Raw genomic sequence first — 22,722 nt, forward strand, 5'->3', positions numbered from 1 at the left:
GTGTACGGTGAGAATTAGCACTAAAATTATTTTTTTTAAGAGCTCTATCTTGGTTATTTTTCATAGGAATTACTTTGTAAATATTCGAAAATTTAGAGGAAAAGTTGAGGAATACAATGAGTCAAGAAAAATGGTTTTGGTAACGGCAACAGTTCCATTTTGACGTTATAAGTTGATCGAAGCAAAAAAAAAAATTTTACCGTTGTCAACATTATCGTTCATAGCTCAAAACCTATAACAGTTAGGCGAATGAATTATTTTTCATGAGAAAGCCAACAAAATTCTCTAAATATCGATATATAAAATAATTAGAAACGAATAAGTACAGTTGATGAAAAAATTGATAGAAAAGAGGGTAAGAAACAGAGCGCTCGGCCTGGCGTACAGTGAGAATTAGCGTAGTTATTTTTTTTAAGAGCTCTATCTCGGTTATTTTTCATAGGAATTACTTTGTAAATATAAGAAAATGTAGAGCAAAGGTTGAAGAATACAGTGAGAGTCAAGAAAAATGGTTTGGGTAAAGGCATTAATTTCATTTTGACGTTATAAGTTGATCGAAACGAAAAAAAAAAGTTACCGTTGTCAACATTATCGTCCATAGCTCAAAAACTATAACAGTGAGGCGAATGAATTATTTTTTATGAGAAAGCCCACAAAATTCTCTAAATATCGACATATAAAAGAATGAAAAGTAAATAAGTACAGTTGGTGAAAAATTCATAGAAAAAGAGGGTGCGAAACAGGCGTTTCCAATAATGTAATCCCACATACAAATCTCACATTTTATAAAAAATGTAAGATATGAGAGAGAAGCTTGAGTAGGATCAGCTGATTTCATTGTGAGAATTTTACTACGCCAGGGATTTGCGCATGCGCAGTACAAGAACTAAAAAATTTATAGAAAAAAGAGGGTACGAAACAGAGTGTTTCCAATAATGTAATCCCACATTTTATAAAAAATGTAAGATACGAGAGAGAAGCGTGGGTAGGATCAGCTGATTTCATTGTGAGAAATTTACTATGCCAGGGATCTGCGCATGTGCAGTACAGGAACTGCTTAGCTGGCATATTGATGCCTGAGGTACATGGTCCAAGGTATGCTTTAGCCTATGGAAACCACTAACTGTCCGAATAAAAAAAAAATGTACTCCTAACACGTACGAAAAATTTCGGTAAATTTTACATGGCGGTACGTCAGTCGGGTAGGAAGGGGAGTAGGATAATTTTACGTACCACTATGCATTTGGGCATGAATGGGTTAACTTCATTTGTACTATAACTACGGTAATTGTGTATTACCGTACGATGGTTGAAATACAAGCAAAACGGCTGTTGTTATCCGATTCGGTGATATGCAAAACAACAGTTTCTTGGTCGGTTCTTTATGGCTCTACGCATTTACACAAGAGTATAACATTACTAACAATACTTTTATCATTCTGTTTTACTTTTTTAACTAGAAGATGGGATAAAGAGATGGAGGAAAAGAAGTTGGTCTATTGCAATCTGGTCTATCTTGCTGCCTGATTGTATGCTGCTGCCTGCGCCCGCGCAAAATTTTAAAATATTTGATAAATTTTGTCATATCGGTATTAATTGCTTACCCCATTGCAAAATTGAATTATCATAAGGAGAATTACTGCAACTCGAGCACTACCTGAGAATTTTAATAATTTTATCACAAAAAGTGCATTTAGTCATGAAAATGAGATGAAAATTCAGTAATTAGTGAATATTTCTCACTGAAAAATACCATGAATGGGTGAATTTTCAGCGAATAATGTATATATATGTTCCATAGAGAAATCCGCGAATCGTGAGACCGCGAATACGGGGGTTTACTGTATATTCAAAACCAAGACCTGAGATGCAGGGGTGAAACCAATACTATGTATCAAATGTCATTAAATGTTGCTGTAAGGAAATTATCATGACTGCAAATATAAATGGAACAAAGTACTGTATTGCCAATTTTCAAATGACATGCAAACAAACAAAGAAAGGGACTGAAGGACCATGTTATGGCGGAAAGACAAGTCTCAAGGCAAATATGTTTATAAACAACATAGAACATACTTTAGTACGCTTATAAATAACACAAAATACATTATATAGTACTTTATACAAAATAAAAACTAAACTGTGCAGTAAAGAAATTTACATTGATGTATTCTCTCTCTCTCTCTCACCTATGAGATATGACAGAACTGCTTACCTAAGCCAGACTTGAAAAATCTTGGTTTTTAAAAAGAATAATCCAAAGAGAAAGTCATGTGAAATGCACAGCAATGTGATGCATGTGTACATAAACAAATGCATTGATACATGTATGTATACGTTTTATATGGAACAGGTAACAAGTAGCTACAATTCTGTACTAAACTTTGGTAGTGTGTGTGTGAAGAGCTTTTGAAAGATGTATTACAGCAATATTGTTACAATTCTGTACTACATTTTGGTACTGTGTGTGCAGAGCTTTTGAAAGATGTATTACAACAATACTGTTATTTATTTTGTATGGCATACAAAAATTTATGAATCTTTACACCATCCAAAACACATTGTAAGCTAATAGAGCTTAGGCTATGTATATATCACTGGCTGAAACTTTTGGTAAATACCAGGTTTTGACGTAGGAAAAACCTATTTTTGGTAGTAGCTGTTGAGTCCTGTGTTGAGTTACCTTCCATGGTCTACCAAACCTCCATGGTGACCAAACTAATATCAAAGAATTCTCTTTTATTTGGTCTTTTTGGCCAGGTATTGTGCTTTAATGATTAAATTATAACACATGATGGAGTATATAATGGACTCAAAAGATAAGAGGGCACTTTCCCTTATCTTCAGTGAAGCTGAACCCAGTTTTTCCAGTGTCAAAAGAACCTGCAAGAAAGAGAATTGACTACTGTGCATGCGCATCCCCCCTCTTATTCCCATGCCTTTCCGTCAGGGAAGTGGGAGGGTTTCGAGGACTCAACAGCAACTACCAAAAATAGGTTTTTACTATGTCAAAACCTGTTTTTTGATAGCATAGTCACTTGTTTCGTCCTCAAGGAGCTTTACAAAGAAATTGACAGGTGATGAAAAAGGCTTAAGCACTCAATTTTTAATCCCAACACCCCAGAGGAAAAAACATTTTTGGTCTGAGCTCAAGCCACAGACTTCAAGTCCCATTCTTTACTCCAAATACTCTTCAGGTTCAGTACCAAGGAACAAGAAACTACAGTATACATGAACTTACGTTTTAGGATATACATTAGTTCTACAGTGGCTTACGTAAGCATGTTGGGTTTGTTTGCAGTACTGTCACCCTTCTCCCAGCGATAGCACACTCACCGTCAATAACACCCCTGGTTTTCTGCCGTAGCACTTTGGGGTTAAGACTAAACATGCCACCTACTGATACACAGTGTAGTCGAATTTGTTCGAACATGTGGCATTAATTTAATTGATGACCACTTTGTACATTCGGAGACCTCTTCGAAAGAGACATTTCTTTAGAAGGCCAGCGACATACTTACTTTCCTAATATCATGTGATCTAGGAAAGGAGTGTGGTTTTGCATTTTTAATGAGAAACACTACAATCATTCTCAGCCCTCATAAGTCGAGTGGTTAGTCTGTGCTAGGGTGTAGGAAAATCAGACCCTCTGGGCTGTCTGCCGTGACTTCTAGGAAACCTTAAGTACTCAAACCGCGCATAATGCCTTGTCTGCTAAATTGAGTTTTTTTATAATAGATTTCTTTTTTAACGGATCCTCATTCTTGGCCAGGAATGGTGGGCCAGGGGACAATAATAATTGATGGTCAGTTGTTTGCATGATGCATCGTTCCCATCTAAGAGAGCCCAGTTCACCAAAACGAGCTCCTGATGCTAATGCAATCAAGAAGATCACCTTTTGTAGCATGTGCGTTGTGGTTGTATTGGGTTGAGATTTCTATAGAAACACTTTTTATTTTTCTTGTATACCCTTCTGAAGACAAATGCCTTGTCGTTACAACAGTCCTATACTGGAGTCAATCCTAAATCCATAAAGCAAGGGTTCCGTTAATGCAGCCTTGTATGCCATAACTGTTGTAATGACAAGCCATTTGTCTTCTGAAGGATATACAAGAAAAATAAAAAGTGTTTCTATAGAAATCTCAACTGGGCTCTCAGTATAGATATAATCTAACCATATCTTCCATACGGACTGGTATTGTCGGATATATGATGTCCATAATTTTTGCACTAGATACCTAGTTATGTTGGGGGCATAATTTCCATGATAGATATTTTTAAAAAATCCATACATGAAGGTCTTGGCTCAGAAAGGAGGATGCGTAAACGACTTTCCCTCCTACTGCCTGGGATAGAACAGTGGACGATAGTGGAATTGCTCTTTCCGTCTGTTGTTGAAGTAATAGGAACCAATGCTTGTTTGGCCAATTTGGGGCTATTAAGTAAGCTGTTCCTTTGAAGGTTAGAAGTTTGCTCAAAACCTTCAAAATCTGGGGCAATGGAGGAAAATGATATCGTCCTCCCCTTGTTCCAGTCTTTAGGAAGGCATCTCCTGCTGTTGCTTGACTGTCCAGGTTTGGAGACACAAATATTACAAGTTTGTGATTCTCATACGAGGCGAACAGGTCCACTTCCGGGTGTGGAAGTAAGCTGGCTATTGTTTGAATGAGTGGTTGTCCAACATCCACTCTGTTGAGGCTGTTGTTTTCCTCGATAAGAGAGTCTGCTATTACAATGCCACCCCTGTGAGGTGAATTGCAGACATGTGCCACTTCCTTGCTTGCACCATCCGAAGGATGACTAGTATTATCATACTGAGGGGAGGTGAACATGATCGCGACCTCTTGATGTAGGATACTGTAGTTATGTTGTCTCTCTCTCTCTCTCTCTCTCTCTCTTCTGGAGGTTTGACTTTTCTGAGACAAAAAGACAGCCATCAACTCCAGAAAATTGACATAAGAATTCCTCAGAGTAGCTGATCACCTCCCTGCCACCTGACAATCCTCCCAATGTCCTCCCAACCTCACCTCCCTGCCACCTGACCATCCTCCCAACCTGTCAACAAGGAATCTGTGTGTACTGTCACTCATACAGACGGAGGAGTCAGGGTGACCTGTTTTGCCAGAGATTCCTTCTGGATCCAAGGCTGAAATATCTCCCCGACTTTTTTAATCTTTTGATGAGGTTGGTCTTGCATGTTTTTTCTTGCATGCAATAGCCAGAATTTGTTCACATTTTTAGTTGCAATCTAAGTACTAGATCTATTACTGATGTGAACTGCAGCAGGCCCATCATACATTCTGATTGCCATCTGGAAACTCTGGACTGTGCAAGGAACTTTTTGAGGACTTGCCTTATTCTGTTTTGAGTGTGATGGGGAAAGACAACAGGCCGTGACAAGTATCCCAACACAGTCCCTGCCACTGAAAGTGTCTGCTGGGTGTGTGAGGGGGGGGGATGTTTTCAAATTTATTATAAAACCTTTTGACTGTAGTCTGTTGACCATTGCCCTTAGATTTTTCAGGCACTCTTTTCTTGTGGGCACCCAGATCAACCAGTTGTCTAGGTAGGCTATTAGTTATATTCCTTTTTGTTTGAGTTCTCGAACGAATACTGTTGCTAATTTTGTAAAATATTCTTTAGGCACTGTTTGACACAAAGGGGCTGACTTTGAATCTGTATGTGCCTTTTTCCTATACGGAACCTTAGGAAGGGGGACAGCTATAGGGATGTGCCAGTATGCATCTTTCAGATCTATAGAAACTGTCCAAGTCCCTTTTGGAATGATTCAATATACTTAGGCAACGGTCGTTATCCGAAACTTTTGGCAAACAATGTGCTTGTTCAATGTTGATTGGTTGAGAATCACTCTCCTTTTTGGAAGAATCCTTTTTGAGGGCACTGAAGAGACGTACTTGGTGGCAAATATACACATGTTTCTCTATGGGCCCCATTAACAGGGCCTTTCTGTAAATATAAATAACGCTTCCCCCCCACAGGGAAAAACTTCCATTGTCTGTGATGTTGTTGAAGCTGACCCCCAACCATACAATTCCTCTTGGTATCTGCCTTCTCCTCTGCCTTCGCCTTTGATAGACATTCCAGATGATGCTTTTTCTTTTTTCCCCTTGTAAAATGGTTTTTGGATCTTGTGAAAAAGGATGTCCTTGCTGTTGTTGTTGTCCCTTTATAGGAATTGTCCCTTCTGACCACCTACCTGTTTTTTGAGGAAAACTTTTGGGGTGACTGAAGGCTTATATGATTTTTGATCAAAGCGAGCCTTTTTTGGGGTTGGGTAAAGGGAAATTTTAGGTTCTTTGTTTCCTGAAATCCCCTTTCCCCAGAAGAGCGTACACTGCACAATTCTGTTGGCGGGCATGCTCGTCGAGTTGAGCCACAATAGACTCCTCAAACAGGTCCAATGTAATAATGCAGTGACACTGGAGAGTAATTTGCTGGAGCCCTCCAATGCTTCCATTCACATTTTTATGTGCCATTCTAGGAAATCACAGAGTGCTTCCCATCGTGTTCTCATAAGACTTTTGGCCTCAACAGCAAAAATTATCCTGGATTCTTCTGGAAGCCTTTTGGTGGCAACTTCCAGCAAGGTGGTAGAGGTTATAATACTAAGGAGTCAGAGCCTACCATATATTTCTGATGAGGCTGTCCCCTCTGAGAGTCTTCTCATAGGGGTCTCAAACTGCTGAGTCGCTCTACAGGAAGTCCTTGGTTATCGGCGATCTGGTTTTACAGCGCTTGTCTAACAATGACGATAACCGGATTTTCGACACTGATTCCCGGTTATCGGAACTGATAACTGGATACCGGCGCCAATAACTGAGGCTCAGGGCTATTATCGCCGATTTTTGGTTGTCTGCGATTTTCGGTTATCGTCACGCTGTCAGGAACAGAACCCCGCTGATAGCCAGGGACTGCCCACATCTAGGGAGCTTTCTCCTTTCAAAAGGGAGCTGTAGTGTTGCCCATTCCTTGGTGGAATTTCCCAAAACTGGGATGACTGTGACAGATGGTTTTAATTCTGCCATTGTCTCTTGTTTTTAGTCACTACAAATTCTGAAAATCTGTCTTCACATGATTAATAATTTTGAAAGTGAAGTGACAGAAGGCTGGGGCTACTTGGTGAGCAACTTGGGTCTTATTCGAAATGGAAGTCGAGATCCATTTTTCGTTGACCTGGTAAGGGTTGATTTGCCCATTCCTTGGTGGAATTTCCCGAAACTGGGATGACCATGGCGAATGGTTTTAATTTTGCCATTGTCTCTTGTTTTTAGTCACTACCAATTCTGAAAATCTGTCTTCACATGATTAATATTTTTGAAAGTGAAGGGACAGAAGGCTGGGGCCACTTGGTGAGCAACTTGGGTCTTATTCAAAATGGAAGTAGAGATCCATTTTTCATTGACCTGGTAAAGGGTGATTTCTATAGATTTTAATGCTATAGGCACAGGTAAGAAAACTGTTTCTGTTAGTGTTCTTCCATGCCTGATGAAGATGGTACCCGGTGCCATTCTGTATTAGGGAAAGCTGCCGTCTGTAAATTCTACATGTACAACTTCGATCATAGTTTTTTTCTCATTAATTACATATCTGCCATCGGGAGAGAAAATGCACATTGAGGCATCTGGCCAAGGATTATCAGTATCATCAGGGGTGAGTATTGCAGCCCCTATTACGCTGTGATCTTTAGTTCTGTATTCCGAACTGACCCTTTTGTTGTTTCCAGTCGGAATTCTAACATTAGACCTTGTTTTGGTAGCATTTGTATCCATACTCACTTTTCGGTTACAGGATGTAGTACTTTTACACTTTGGGTGTACATGACTGACTTACTTTCCTTTTTGGAATCATGCTTCATGTCCCTTATATATTGCCATTCTGTGGAAAGGGCATCTTTGATGGTACTCAATTTCCTTAAGGAATTGATCAAATGCTGCAAACTGTGTATCCCTTTTGGGGGAGCTCGCGCAATCTAACTGAGCTTCAGCAACTGAACTGTAACTGCCTGTTAATCATGGGGCAGAAGTCCTGGGTACGTTACTATACCCCTCCAAAAATGTAATCATTTCAGTCAGAGTTAGGTGGATCCTAGTATCCCTTTTGGGGGAAAGATCCTATTCAGCAACAATAGCTGCATGGGGAATAGAATTCCTTCTGGAAGGTTTCTCCCACAGTTAGCTAAAATTTGTGTCCCTGAGCCTTCTGGGTTCAGCAGGGCCATTTCAATGGCAATGTCCACTTCATATTCTTTAGTAAGAATGTCAACCCCATGTAAAGATTCCTCTACTTCCTGGGAGGTACTGGGGACTGATGTAAGTGGGTTTTGGCCTAAACATTGATGTTATTCAGAGAAAGGGTTAAATATCTGCTGCCGGAGTTCTGCTGGAAAGATATAATCTCCCCCTTCCTCACCCCTACTGAACCCTGGGACCCAGTGAGACAGCTTAAAAGGAGCTATTTCTTCCTTAAAACTTGCTGCCAGGAGCACACTATTACTACAAATCTCGCCCACATCCTGGCGACCAAGCAAATTTTCCTTGTTTTTTAAAAGGAATATGCTCATGGCAGGTGGTATGGTTCGTACCAGCAGGCAAACAGTGAACCGAGCAATTTGCTACAGAACACTTGAACTGAGGATCCTGGCTAGTGGCAGCCCTGTAGTGATATAAAGTAAGTTGTTATTAGAAGCTAGTTAGTATTAATTGTTTTTACGTGAGGGACACTTCTGTAATTCCTCATAAAGTTTCCATATTACAGGTTAACTTGATTACAGGTGTACAGCTGTAATACATTTAATTAAATATTTACGTTAACTTAAACCCTCAAAGGTTTAGGTTAGATTTGCATACCTGTATTTGGCTGTATTAATTATACACTGTTAGTCCTCTTGCAAGGCTAAGTGAAATTTTCAATTCCATTGTCATGCCATTCAGACTAACTGCTATGAACTAATTTGTTTAACCTAAGCTACTGTTTTATATAGCTTAGGTTAATGCTTCTAGTATAATCTACATAAAGATAAGAATATTGGATTTCTTAGAAGGTTCTTGCTTAACCTATTCTAGGCTTATTTAAAACTTAAGGATATAAACTTTACAGAAAATAATCTTCTTGTAATCTGGTTTTCTTTTGTATCTGGCCGAGACCACCCTTTTATCTGATATTCAGTCCACTGCTGTTTTAGGGTAATAGTAGGATATTCCTTAAATAGGGGTTCCTACTTATTCTGGTTAGGCTACTGCCTGTTCTAGGTTTATATCACCTTTAAGAATATAGGTTACATAAGACCCTACTAGTATGTAGCCTTACAGAAAGGCTACTGAGTCGTAAAAACTAGGTTATTTTATTGAGCCTAGGGTACTGTTTACATGTAATCCTAGGCTTATTTGTTCTTTCTTAACCTAGTATTGGGTATTAGCTAATCCAGATTATTATAGATTCACTCTTAAATGTATAGGCTAGGCTATATAAAAACAAAAAACTTACAAATATGTAACCTTATAGTTAGTCTGCTATTTTTTGTTTAACCCAGGTTGTTGTTCATATCCAACCCTAGGCTATTTGGTCTACTATATAAAACAGTAACTCACTAATGTGTAAACTTATAGCAAGGGTATACCTTACTCTAACCTAGGCTACTGCCTAATCTGGATTATTTAATTCACACATATGTGTATGGGTTACATAAAATACAATTAGCCTACCTTAGTATGTAGCCATTACTATTTCATCTAGTTCTAAGTTAAATATATCTTAGTTTAACCAGACCACTGAGCTGATTAACAGCTCTCCTAGGGCTAGCCTGAATGATTAGATTTATTTTTACGTGGCTAAGAACCAATTGGTTACCTAGCAACGGGACCTACAGCTTATTGTGGAATCCGAACCACATTATAGCGAGAAATGAATTTCTATCACCAGAAACAAATTCCTCTTGTTCTTCACTGGCTGGTCGGAGATTTGAACTCGCGACCAACAGAGTGGTAGCTAAGAACGGAACCCGCTCACCCAGCGAGGAACTTCATCTAGTTCTAGGTTACATGGTCTAGGCTAACAATTTAGTCCAAAAATGAGATGTTTCGTACAAAGTTATCACTTAACTTGATATAAGGTAATGCCTGGGCTAGTCCTGGATTATTCAGCTCATGCTTGAGTGCACAGGCATCCATAAAAGGAAAAAATTTATACTAATATGCAACCTTATTGTTAGGCTATCAGTTTATTTTGCCCATATATTGTTAATATCTGATCCTAGGGTCCTTGGTCTAAGCTAGGCCATAGGCTACAGACAACATCCACTATTAATCTGGTCTAAGTTATTCTCACTTACTGCCTAAATTATTGTAGACATCATATAATCTGAAAGGATTATCTATACTAATAATAAGTTGTGGAATATTTCTTTTAGTTAGAGCATTTTGTTAGAATTTAAAAAAAATTTTTGCTTTATGGAACCAGGTAGCACTCAATGCTTTATAAAACTCGGCTAGCAATCAACGAGCCAGGTTCCAGCTTTTATAAGGATATTATCAATTCCAAAGCTTTAAAACTAAAACTTTTAACCCTTAAATGCCTGTTGGGCATTTTAAACGTCATCCAAAATTGTCTGTCGAATGCCGAGTGGACGTTGCAAACGTCGACTGAAAATGCTTTTTTTAAATATTCGCGGAAAAATAATTGTAGGCCTAGTTTGCGGAAGATTTCAAATCCCGCGCCTCGGCGGATGCTGGGAGTTCACAGATCCAGCTGTTGTTTTGTTTCTGAGCGTCACCCAGACGCGCATGCGCGAATTTCCCCCATCTCGCATCAGAGAGCATCAGAGCAGCACCTTGCAGGAGCAATATTTTGACGCAAACGTGTTTTGTTGAACTTTTGCGAGTGTTAGCTTATTCGTGCTGCAACAGAACGTTTGCAGAGATGTCACAAAGGCGTCAGGACCGTGAAAGGCACATACTGCCTGTCGGAAGTGAGCCTGTGAGGCGGAGTTTTAGACTGGGATGCTGGAGAAGGACCCAGCATCCAAAGTGAATTTTAACATTGGTCAACTTTGATGCGAAATGATCGAAAAACGCATCCGTAAGCCATAATTATTACATTCGGTAACAATCAATCATTTACCTTCATTTTGCAACAAAACGGAAATTCTCTAGCACAATATTTAAAATTTTGGTGAATTTTTGAAAAAAACATGGCGCAAACTCCGCTGAAAATCCTGTCATTTCTTGCGTCAGCTTGCCGTAATTTTTTTGTTTCATATTATTCGTTACATAAAGTGTTATACATCAAAATGTGCGCAATTTCATGTAGAATACAACAATAAATATATTATTCCTTTAGCTCTTCACAGTTTTTTAATATTTACATCGAAATCACGATAACTGACAAAATTTTAACATTCGGTCAACTTTGATTCGACCGAAATGATCGAAGAACGCATCCGTAAGCCATAATTATTACATTCGAGTAACAATCAATCATTTACCTTCATTTTGCAATAAACGGAAAGTCTCTAGCACATTATTTAGATTTTTGGTGAATTTTTGAAAAAAAAAAATTTTCCTTCACTCCGCGCGCGCTAACTCCGCTGAAAATCCTGTCATTTCTTGTGTCAGCTTGCCGTAATTTTTTCGCCATTTCATATTATTCGTTACATAAAGTGTTATACATCAAAATGTGCACAATTTCATGTAGAATACAACAAAAAATATGTCATTCCTTTAGCTCTTCACAGTTTTTTAATATTTTCGCCGAAATCACGATAACTGACAAAATTTTAACATTCGGTCAACTTTGATTCGACCGAAATGATCGAAAAATGCATCCGTAAGCCATAATTATTACATTCGAGTAACAATCAATCATTTACCTTCATTTTGCAACAAACGGAAAGTCTCTAGCACATTATTTAGATTTTTGGTGAATTTTTTAAAAAACAATTTTCCTTCGCTCCGCGCGCACGTACTCCGCTGAAAATCCTGTCACTTCTTGCGTCAGCTTGCCGTAATTTTTTCGCCATTTCATATTATTCGTTACATAAAGTGTTATACATCAAAATGTGCGAAATTTCATGTAGAATACAACAAAAAATATGTCATTCCTTTAGCTCTTCACAGTTTTTTAATATTTTCGCCGAAATCACGATAACTGACAAAATTTTAACATTCAGTCAACTTTGACTCGACCGAAATGATCGAAAAACGCATCTGTAAGCCATAATTATTACATTCGAGTAACAATCAATTATTTACCTTCATTTTGCAACAAACGGAAAGTCTCTAGCACAATATGTACATTTTTGGTGAATTTTTGAAAAAAAAAACAAATTTTCCTTCGCTCCGCGTGCGCAGACTCCGCTGAAAATCCTGTCATTTCTTGCGTCAGCTTGCCGTAATTTTTTCGCCGTTTCATATTATTCGTTACATAAAGTTTTATACATCAAAATGTGCGCAATTTCATGTAGAATACAACAAAAAATATATCATTCCTTTAGCTCTTCACAGTTTTTTTATATTTACATCGAAATAACGATAAATAGAAAAAAATCAACCTTCGGTCAACTTTAACTCGATCAAAATGGTTCAAAAATGCAATTGTAAGCTAAAAATAACTTACAGCCTAGTAATATTCAATCAATTTCCTTCATTTTGGCACAATTGGAAAGTCTCTAGCACAATCTTTTGATTTTTGAAAAAAACCTTTTTACGTCCATGCGTTTAATTCATGCATCACTTTGTGATAATATTTTCTCTGTGTTGCTTTGATCGTTTTACAATCTGTTATATACCAAAATCATCGCAATTTAGTGTACAATACAACTAAAAAAAATTAACTCATTAGCTTCAACCGTTTTCCTTACAGCGCGATTTGTATACAATTATATACGAGTTTTTTTTTTTCGCTGTCATATATTCCAATATTTATATATGATAATGATATTTTTTTTATTTCTGATGGTTGCATACTAAACTTCAGGCAATGAGAAAAAAAGGAGCCAAAAATGAACTCTTAATCTTGAAAACTAAGCGCGCTGTAATTTTTTGAAAAAAACTTTTTTCCGCTGCGGCGCTACCTCTCGGAGGCCGCCGGCATACGGGAGACGTTTTTGAAAATAGGGCTTCGGCGTTAATGGGTTAACTGGAACTTAATATTAAGCACTTATCTTGCTATTTTTGATGTTTCCATGATCCTCGATAATGAAAAAGGAGAAAAAAAGTCGAATTTTTTTGGAGCACTGGTAATGACATGAACCATTCGCTGTAGACCAAAGAGAGTTAATGGCTCCTTGGTCTTTAATGGCCCAGTTGTAAACAAGAAGGCAGATGCGCATGCACAAGTCACTTCTCTTTCTTGCAGATTCTTTTGACATTGGAAAAACTGGGTTCAGCTTTGCTGAAGGTAAGGGAAAGTGCCCTCTTATCTCTGAGTCCACTATATACTCCATCACGTGTTATAATGTTAATCATTACAACACAATACCTGGCCAAAAAGACCAACTAAAAGAGAATTCTTTGATATTAGTTTGGTCACCACAGAGCTCTGGTAGACCATGGCAGGTAACTCCTTGAAGACAAAACAAGCGACTATGCTATAAAAAATGTAATGTATAATATTCAATGATTAGCACAATTATATTAATTACATTACATTAAGGGATTAACTTTAACATGTACTGTATACTGAGTTCATACTCTGAATATGAGCTACTTATAGAAAAAAAAAGTGGCACATGCTGAGTTCTCTAAGGTGTGAAAATCAACTTTTGAGAGAGAGAGAGAGAGAGAGAGAGAGAGAGAGAGAGAGAGAGAGAGAGAGAGAGAGAGAGAGAGAGAGAGAGAGAGAGAGATATCATGCAGTTTTGAATGGTTACTACTGAACAAACCACAGTCTAGATCTAAACCCTAGCTAATTGTTTTATTGTGTCTCGCACTGGTATGGACATGCATGCAATACCAATTATCCCCAAAAAACACTCCTAATTAACAGCTACAACTGAAGGAAAAGGGAACAAAAACTAAATGCAACACCTAGTCTTTTGTTTGTGTCAAATGGACAGGCAATACTTTCAATTACTTTTGCACTTTATAAGCAATTGTATAAATATGTCCGTCTGTCTGTCTCTCTTGTATTATTTTACTACAAGGATTATCATACCTTAAGATGTGATTCATATACCTGTATGTGCGTATGTCAGTAAACATAATGCATTACATATTTTCCCTAGGATTCAACCAGTGATATGCAATGGCTTTAGCACTACAGGTTACAATAGGTTTTGGCATGAATAAGGATTTCATAACTTTTGCATACCAAACCAGATAAATAACAATGTTGCAATATCTCTTACAAGCCCTGCATAAACACACATGAAGATTTGGATGAATGTTTATTACTGAATTTTTTTATGTGGATATACAGTCCGACCTCTTAAAGCTGGCACCCATGGGACCAGGCCACTGCCAGACCACAGAAAATCCTTTAAGACAGGAATCAGAACCTGAAAAACCCCCTATGTAAACAAAGTCTTGCCAGCTCATGCCACATACATATTGCTGTGTTATCAAAAGCAGAACAACGCTTATGAATAATGACTGTCATTTGTTAGGTTTAGTTCCTTATGGAAATTCTGGCCTGCTCCATAAGCATCTCCCTGGAAATATTTCCACCTTCGTTACATTAGGAGCTTAAGCCACTTTATAAGCCACAGTTGAATTTTGATGTCATGGCACCTTTCAATGTTTTCTAGCACTTCAAACTTTTCTTGCTTTTGCTTCAGCAAAAACCTAAAATCTGCTACTTTTGTTTCTCCACACCTGCATTGTGTGTGTGAGAGAGAGAGAGAGAGAGAGAGAGAGAGAGAGAGAGAGAGAGAGAGAGAGAGAGAGAGAGAGAGACTATTGGCTGCAGTTAGGTTTTTACACTGACAGATATCCATTTGCAAAGGCCACATACAGTAACCCCCGATTTGCGTCATCACAATCAGCGGAATTTTCTGTGGAACCTATCTATAAATTATTCGCAGGAAAACTCACCCATTCGCGGATTTTTTTGCAGAGCAATATTCTGTATTTTCATGTTATTTCCGTTACTAAATACTGTACTGTACCTACATATACATTTGATGATAAAATAATGATGATTTTCTCTCTCTCTCTCTCTCACTAATTTTTAAATATTAATATTATAATGTGAACACAGCAAAATATCAATCCATTAAAGAAAATACATAGTGAATTAGTAAGATTTTAGTTCAATAAATTTTTTCCCTCATCTTTTTCCCAGCCTTGTCCAAAAAATTTGGAGTGGGGGGGAGGGTGTAACCTGTCAAATATCTTGACATATTGACCACAAAGAGTAGAAAGTGTTGCCCACTCAGTGGTCTCTCCCTCTCTCTCACACCAAAGGTTAGAGATGGAAAGATATACAGATAGATAGAAAGGGAGAGTGGTTGATAGAAAGATATACATATATTGTATAATTGACATTTTTAATAGTTTAACTGAAGTAAGCAACTCAGTTCATCTCTCTCTCTCTCTCTCTCTCTCAGTTATTGGTTGGAAGGGTTAGAAGTACATACTTATATCTTTTTAAGGGTAAAATGTTTAGGATGACTTTGAAATGATATTAATGATATCATTTCAAAGATTAATACTACATTAATAGGATAATAGTTTAAGGTATATTTGATGTAGGATGCTAGTTTAAGGTATACAATTATTATTTAAACTTTCAAGATAGGCAGTTATAAGCATTTTTAGAGGGGGGGCTGTTAACTATTCGCGGATTTTAACTATTCACGGGGTTGTGGGGTTGTGGTACCCATCCCCCGTGAATTCTGGGGGTTTACTGTAATAGAGTTGCATTAAGAATAATGATAATTTTAATAAAAGTGTTGTTTTACATACTGTATGCAATTATATTTCATGCATTATTCTATTATCATATAATTTATGAATATATCGATCACATGACATTTGCATTCTGGGTATGTTTACACTCATAACCGACATCATCACAGCTATTATTGCAAAATGAAATGCATTTCAGAAATTTGTTTTTTTCATAAATTATCAAAGCTGGGTTTAAAAATAAAAATGCAACTTACTTTATTTACAAATGCAGTACATTAAATGAAGTAAAGGTGTGATTTCGCCAGTATCAGATATTGCTTTTGCCTCTTCCAAAACATTCTGTAGACTGCACATTATCTGTTTCTTCAGCCATAGCTTCAACTATACATTTAGTGGCATACTTTCATAACACTTTCCTCTCCATTGCATCAAGGATGAATAAAGATTTATTTTATTTTTATTTATGGAAGTCATCATTGAAAATTAGCACATTTTAACAAGTCGATAACTGCAACGCAACCCTTCGTGAATGTGTGTTAGTTACTGTAACTGACATCTGCAAACGGCTGTTTCCCGATTCAATTGTTTACGACAGTACTTGCTGTTGTTTATGCATGTCTTGCACACAATACTAAGTGGTTGTTAATTGTAAGAAATAGTAATGAATTCTTAGACAGGTCACAAGGCTGGAAAGCCTGATTCAATGCATAAAGATTTGCATTAAATGTAATGAAATTTTGATTCTAGGTCATTTATTAGTTATAACCTAACTAAGACATAATAAACATTATCAATGGTATCTATCGAAACAGACAGGCATAGAAAGCCTAGCATAATGTAATCTACTGAAAATATATCTTGCACTATACATGATGTATATGATGAAATAATGTTTTGGACAAAATTTTACTGACTGCATTGCACAACAGATCCAATGAACAAGAGTAAACTGAATATGCAAATTACAGTTCTTTTATATACGGTACATTTTTTATTTTAACATAAAATTTTCACTGGAAATAAACTGTGTATTTACAAAGCAAGCTTCAGTTCCGAAATCGAAAAAAATCCAAAAACCAAACTGATGTGTGGCGCCGCCCTCATAGTCTCTCAAGAACTAATGGTGGCTGATTCAAAGCCCAACATCATGGGAGTTGCTGGACCACAGAATGCCAGATTTAAGAGGTCGTACAGTACCAAAATCTTGTACAAAATGGTAATTACTTACTCAGCATAAAATCATCAGAGAAACAAACATACACACTTGCTATCAAGAGAGTGAAGAAATAGTGAGACAGATTTTCACACAATTGCTACACTGATTTTAGGGTGTCTACTAGCCTATACAGTGCTAATGAATCTTGGGTCCAAGTTACTTAATGGATTTTGTTACTTATTGGGAAGTGTGACACCCAAGCTGTATATTAGCTGTATATTAAGTTGAGGTCCCTGTGTAATTAATTATAGTTTCCTTGGTTAGGTGTCAATGGCATTGAGTCAGGCCGCTTATATTTCTGTCCAAGTTTGTAAATTCCAATGACCATCAAGGTATTGGATGCTTCTGGATTATACCTTTGGGGTTAAAATCGACTCATACTGTATAAAATATTCCATTGAGCTAGTTGATAAATCTAAAATTTGGAACTCATCTCCACTGCCTGACATCTAACTCAGCTCTTAAAATTTGTTCAGTTTGCTTTTTCAAAGCTCCATTTCAGTGATCTTCCCAAGGATGGACAACTCTTGGCATTGATAATAATTGGCACATGATCATTTATATGCCAATCATCCAAAGTTCTCCGTTTAAAATCAGGAGGGTAATCAGAACTTGTAACAGAATGGCATTATATATAACAATAATGTCAAAATATGAAAATATATGAGATTTCTATTAAGGAGTCAAACATCCTTAGTTTCTATAATTGACAATATAAGATTGCCCATGGCATTTAATAGATATCCCATAATGGATGCCTATCATTCAACTCACCTCGTAGGAGGCATAGCTGAGGGAGTTGATGAAACAGCTCAGCTAGACCACTGTAAGAAAACAGCATTTGGAAGCAAGTATACAGAATAAATATTTTATTTTTCCTCTACCTGTTTGTACAGTAACTGCATGCAGAGAAGTACATATACTCACAAAAATCTGGTGAGTACAGTGGACATATAGCAAATTCTACCCTAACTTCCTGTTTGTTGATTATGAATTCTATAACTATAATCCCTACGACAAAGAGTATTATTAGTTTGCTCTCCTGCATACATACAATTACGTGAGAAAATTCATGGCTGAGCAGTTTTAGCTCTCAGACCATGACAGTTCCCTTGTAAGAAGAAAGGAAAATATTGGCTTCCTTGCTGGAGAAGTCTTTACATGAAGTCTTCTCATCAAAACCTCTTAGTTTGTTAAGATTCCTGGTCTTGTTAGACTGGGTTTTAAATTTTTCTTGATGGCATTTTGATTTAGACTCCTGATGGAAAAAAATGGTGGACCTCAACAATGATTTTTGGAGTATTTGAGGTTTCATCTACCTTGTCTGATAACAGAACTTACCTATTTGATGTAGGTATTCTTACATTTCTTGTTAATGGAAAGGAAAGAGATTAAGGTCTCCCTCTTTTCTTTTTATTACAGGATGGAATCTATTAGGATTATGCACCTCCTTCACGACTGGTGCATATAAGTGCTTCATAGCAGAAGAATCTTCCCCTATATCAAGCAAACACTGCCTATTATGAAAAAATGGGTATACATACCTGAGGTAGGGAATCCTCAGCAGAAGGGAGCAGGGCACCTATGCTAGGAATGCCAATTCTACATCATGAGGAAGGGTATTTGCCTCAGTGAGTATTGTAGATAGTTGTATATTTTTATTGTTTTTAAGTTTTGCATACCCTACCCTTATATTTTCTACACCTGACTTCTGAAGAGAAACTCCTTCTCTTTGAGATTGTGGACACTTTCTATTATTTTTTTTGCGATCTAGGCTACAATTAAAGCACTTTGCAACAAACATCACATTCTGGAGCTGAGCAATTGTCATGATTTTGGCACATCCAAGAAGGCTGTCCAAATCCAAAGCAGGTTTGGCACTGCTCAAGTTGCAGTTTGAAGAGGTAAACTGGTATTCTATTATTTTCAAGAAATACATGGGACAGTTTATGATTTTCTTCAGTAAAATTATACAAATCCCTAACAAAGTTCACTTCTCTTCCATAGCTAAAAAAATTTAAATGAGGTTTGATATCCACAAACATATTTATCATAATTTTTGTTAACATGTACGACTCAGCGTTTGATTTTGCATAAGGATTAATTTCTTGACAATTTTGAAGTTTCTTTATGTCATATGGAACCTACCTTATTTTATATAAACCTGCTGAATTTAAAATAATTGTGTTCATCCTCTCTTTCCAGTTGAAATAATAAAAATTAGTGGCTTGGTATTCTTAAGAGATACTAATTTAATTTTGGATGAAAAGACTCACTTTTGCACCACTCAGCAGGGTGACGTATGCCACAGTTTCTCAAAGAGGTCTGTTACCCCAGAGTCACTTATTTTTAAATTTGGAATATTACAATTTGAGTTAAAAGTACCCTCGTGACTGTAAGAGATCAAGGGGTCCCAGATTTCATCCTCGCCTTTGAATTTCATTCATATTTTTTACTTTTTTTCATGTTTTAAAGGTTATTCATAGTTTTGCATAACAACAATTAACAGATAGTTGACAAAAATGAAAAATTTTCTAATTATTTATCTTAGTTTTATTGTCTCCCTCTTTTATATTAAAGAGCTTTGAAGCAAAGTCTGATAAGCCTTCCCTTTTATTTAAATCCACAAAAATAAAACTGTTTCCTACCTTATAAACAGATACCAAGTCCTCATATTCAAGGAGCTAGAGTTTTCTACTTGTTGAGAGGTACTTTTATTAGAGCCACGAGTCATTGCCTGTGTTGGGGAACTGTCAAGGGGTCCGGGGGTGGAGAAAAAATATGAAAGCCCCACACACACAATCAGCCTTTGATGGAGGTCATTCCTCCATAAATGACACTAATAAGAGCTGAATCCCAAATGTTCACTCCCTACATTACCCCATCCTACCCATACTGGTGGGCAAACCAGACAGTATGCCAAAAGTCCTATTCCCAAAAACCAGCCCACCCATGGAATCCATGGGCACATTAAAGACAGCCTTGCCCTTAAAACACCAATATGAATGGCATAATGATGTTTGGACCTTTAGGTCCAAACATCTTACCTGTTAGTTAATTTATGGTAGCCTAGTTATGAGGTTCTGTATATTCTTACAAGTCCTATTGAACATGAGGCCTTGAGAAGATGGGGCAGATCCTTCCAGACTTGCTGCAAATTTCATACCAGGCTTGTATGGTATTTGTAGCCTCTGTAGTTTCCATAACCTCACAAGAGTAACAAATCAAGGAATCAATGAATCCTTCTATGATGGCAACCCCAACAACCAGAGGTTTATGGACTACAAGTGTTGAAGCATTTCAATTAGAGTTAAACATTTTAGCCGAATGGTCTGATTAAAATAGTACTTTGCATAAAAGAATAATTCAAGTAAAATACTCAAGTTTAAAGGTGAGGATGCATGCCATCCTGCTTTCACCTTCTAAGTCTATGCACAATTTAACATGCCTATGCAATTTCATCCATAAAGAGAGAGAGAGAGAGAGAGAGAGAGAGAGAGAGAGAGAGAGAGAGAGAGAGAGAGAGAGAGAGAGAGAGAGAGAGAGAGAGAGAGAGAATACTGGAACATAATGTAGAAGATGAGAGGGAAAGGAATTGCTAAGAAGAGAATGCATCACAGATATGAAATGAAATCAAAGTCTTGAATGAGAGATACTTGGCACTATCCCCCTCCATAGAATTTCTATACATCTTTACAAATAACTACATCATAGGCAGTACTCATCAAGAGGAACAATTCTCTACTCTTCCAATGTCAAGGATGCCTTGGATGTAACCATCCAGGTAAAAGAGCACTGCAAGTATTTTAATGTTCCAGAAACCAAACTGGCTCTCAAGATCAGGCACAATATCCATAGTGCAATTAAGAAATTTGTAATACATATGCACTGTGTCCCCATTTATCTCTCCTCCCTCAAGATAGAACCAACAAGCATTCAAGTAGACTTGAAAGCTTCACTAAAATTTTTATCAATCCTAAAAAAATGTAAAAACAAACTGTCCAAAAATAATTCACCAGGAAGCAGAGCCCAATTATGAAAGAATGGTAATTTTATAGACATAACTCAATTTTATTAAACATGGTTTACTGGAGAGAGAGAGAGAGAGAGAGAGAGAGAGAGAGAGAGAGAGAGAGAGAGAGAGAGAGAGAGAGAGAGAGAGAGAGAGAGAGAGAGATACTGCATGCCATTCACTTACAGATGTTATGCGTTACAATGTATGAAAAGGGCTTGAATTTCAACTAAATACAATAAAGTTCACAAAAATAACTGAAACTTAGTATGTAATAAGCATATAATTTCTTACATAGAAATTTCCAACACACTACCATAAATACATGTAAAACAAAAATGTTACTTACCACGCACAGGTTTTGGGACGTCAAAAGGAATTGTAACTTTCCTTCGAAGATATTCGGTCTTCTCCAAGAAACGACTATAGTGCTTCCTTTTTAGAATTTCTGTCTGAACAATTTCCATATCAGTCGTAATTTGCTTACGACCATCACCAGGACCTTTTTCCTGCATGTCATCCCAGCGAAGGCATACCCACAATATTCTTAACTGCATTGCCACTGAATTGAGGGTAGGCATGATAGATGTACGGTACTGCCATACAGTTTTGAATGCCGGTCTTGAACAAGGATAAGGCCACACACTATTATTTGCCTTAGCATTATGGTTGAATCCATTAACATAAAAACGTCCTCCTTTCCTAGCAAGCATCCTGATTTCCCATCTAGGTAATACTAGGAGGCTGCTAAGTCTTTTGTCAACAGAAGCATTTTTCTTTCCAATTTTAAAAGATGACAATGGCGGAATACGATACTGAAGTTTTTTTACCCGCTTAACCTCACTAGAGAGCTTCTTCAAATATACCTTTCCTGAAGTACTCTCACTGCTGTAGATTCTGTTATTTTTCAAAGAAAACTTACTTTCAGTACTAATTGAACCTTGGCTAGTTTCATCTATATCTTCATCCATTCTAATCTTAATTTCACTACTGGCTCGGGATGATCTCCCATCACTAGAATCAGTACTTTCTGACTTGACTTGAGACACTTCCACTGAATTTGATACTGTAGTATTTACAACTTGACCATTCACAGATGTTATAGTACTTGTAGATGTAGTAGTTACTGACTCACTCACACTTTCCACCTTTGTTACTGAATTTGTATCTGCATCTATGTTAGTCAATCTAACTGGGCTATGTGCTCCGACTTCATCAAATGGAGCAGGTTTACTAGTGACTATTCTATAATTTTTTACACTACTCAATAACTTGTCTTTAGTTCTCATTTTTAACAGGCACGTGGGAGAATAACAATGACATCGTTCACTATTTCTACATATCACTGAATAGCAGGAGTAATTGCTATCAAGCTCATCTATAGTTTCGTACTTTAATTTCAAGGTGCGGATTTCCTTAAGCAAATTCCCTGCTGGTCTTTGTTTATGTATTGTTGACCTCTGTGAATCTGGTATTTCATCAATGTTCTCATGATCAGACTCATCACTAAGTGTTGCATCTGTATCATCATTTTCAACATCAATTTCATCTTCTTCCTCCTCTCCTTTTGTATCACTACCTTGTACTTTCTGAAAAGAATCAAATGTAAATTAATATATTACAGTATT

The 22,722-nt window shown here is 37.1% G+C and overlaps 1 protein-coding gene across 3 annotated transcripts in view; it reads right to left on the reverse strand.

The window, feature by feature from the left end:
- Positions 1-22,722, reverse strand: part of E(bx) (nucleosome-remodeling factor subunit NURF301 E(bx)) — a 268,910-nt gene that overhangs the window by 101,262 nt on the left and 144,926 nt on the right. For all 3 annotated transcript variants that reach the window (XR_010854269.1, XM_067110114.1, XM_067110113.1), the window contains exon 12: positions 21,444-22,683. Coding sequence is in view for 2 of the 3 variants with exons in the window: in XM_067110114.1 (XP_066966215.1) it covers positions 21,444-22,683 (1,240 nt within the window). In the remaining variant the exon portion in view is untranslated. The remainder of the gene's footprint in view (positions 1-21,443; positions 22,684-22,722) is intronic.

This window comes from Macrobrachium rosenbergii, chromosome 10, assembly GCF_040412425.1.
Source record: "Macrobrachium rosenbergii isolate ZJJX-2024 chromosome 10, ASM4041242v1, whole genome shotgun sequence".
Taxonomy (NCBI): Eukaryota; Metazoa; Arthropoda; class Malacostraca; order Decapoda; family Palaemonidae; genus Macrobrachium; species Macrobrachium rosenbergii.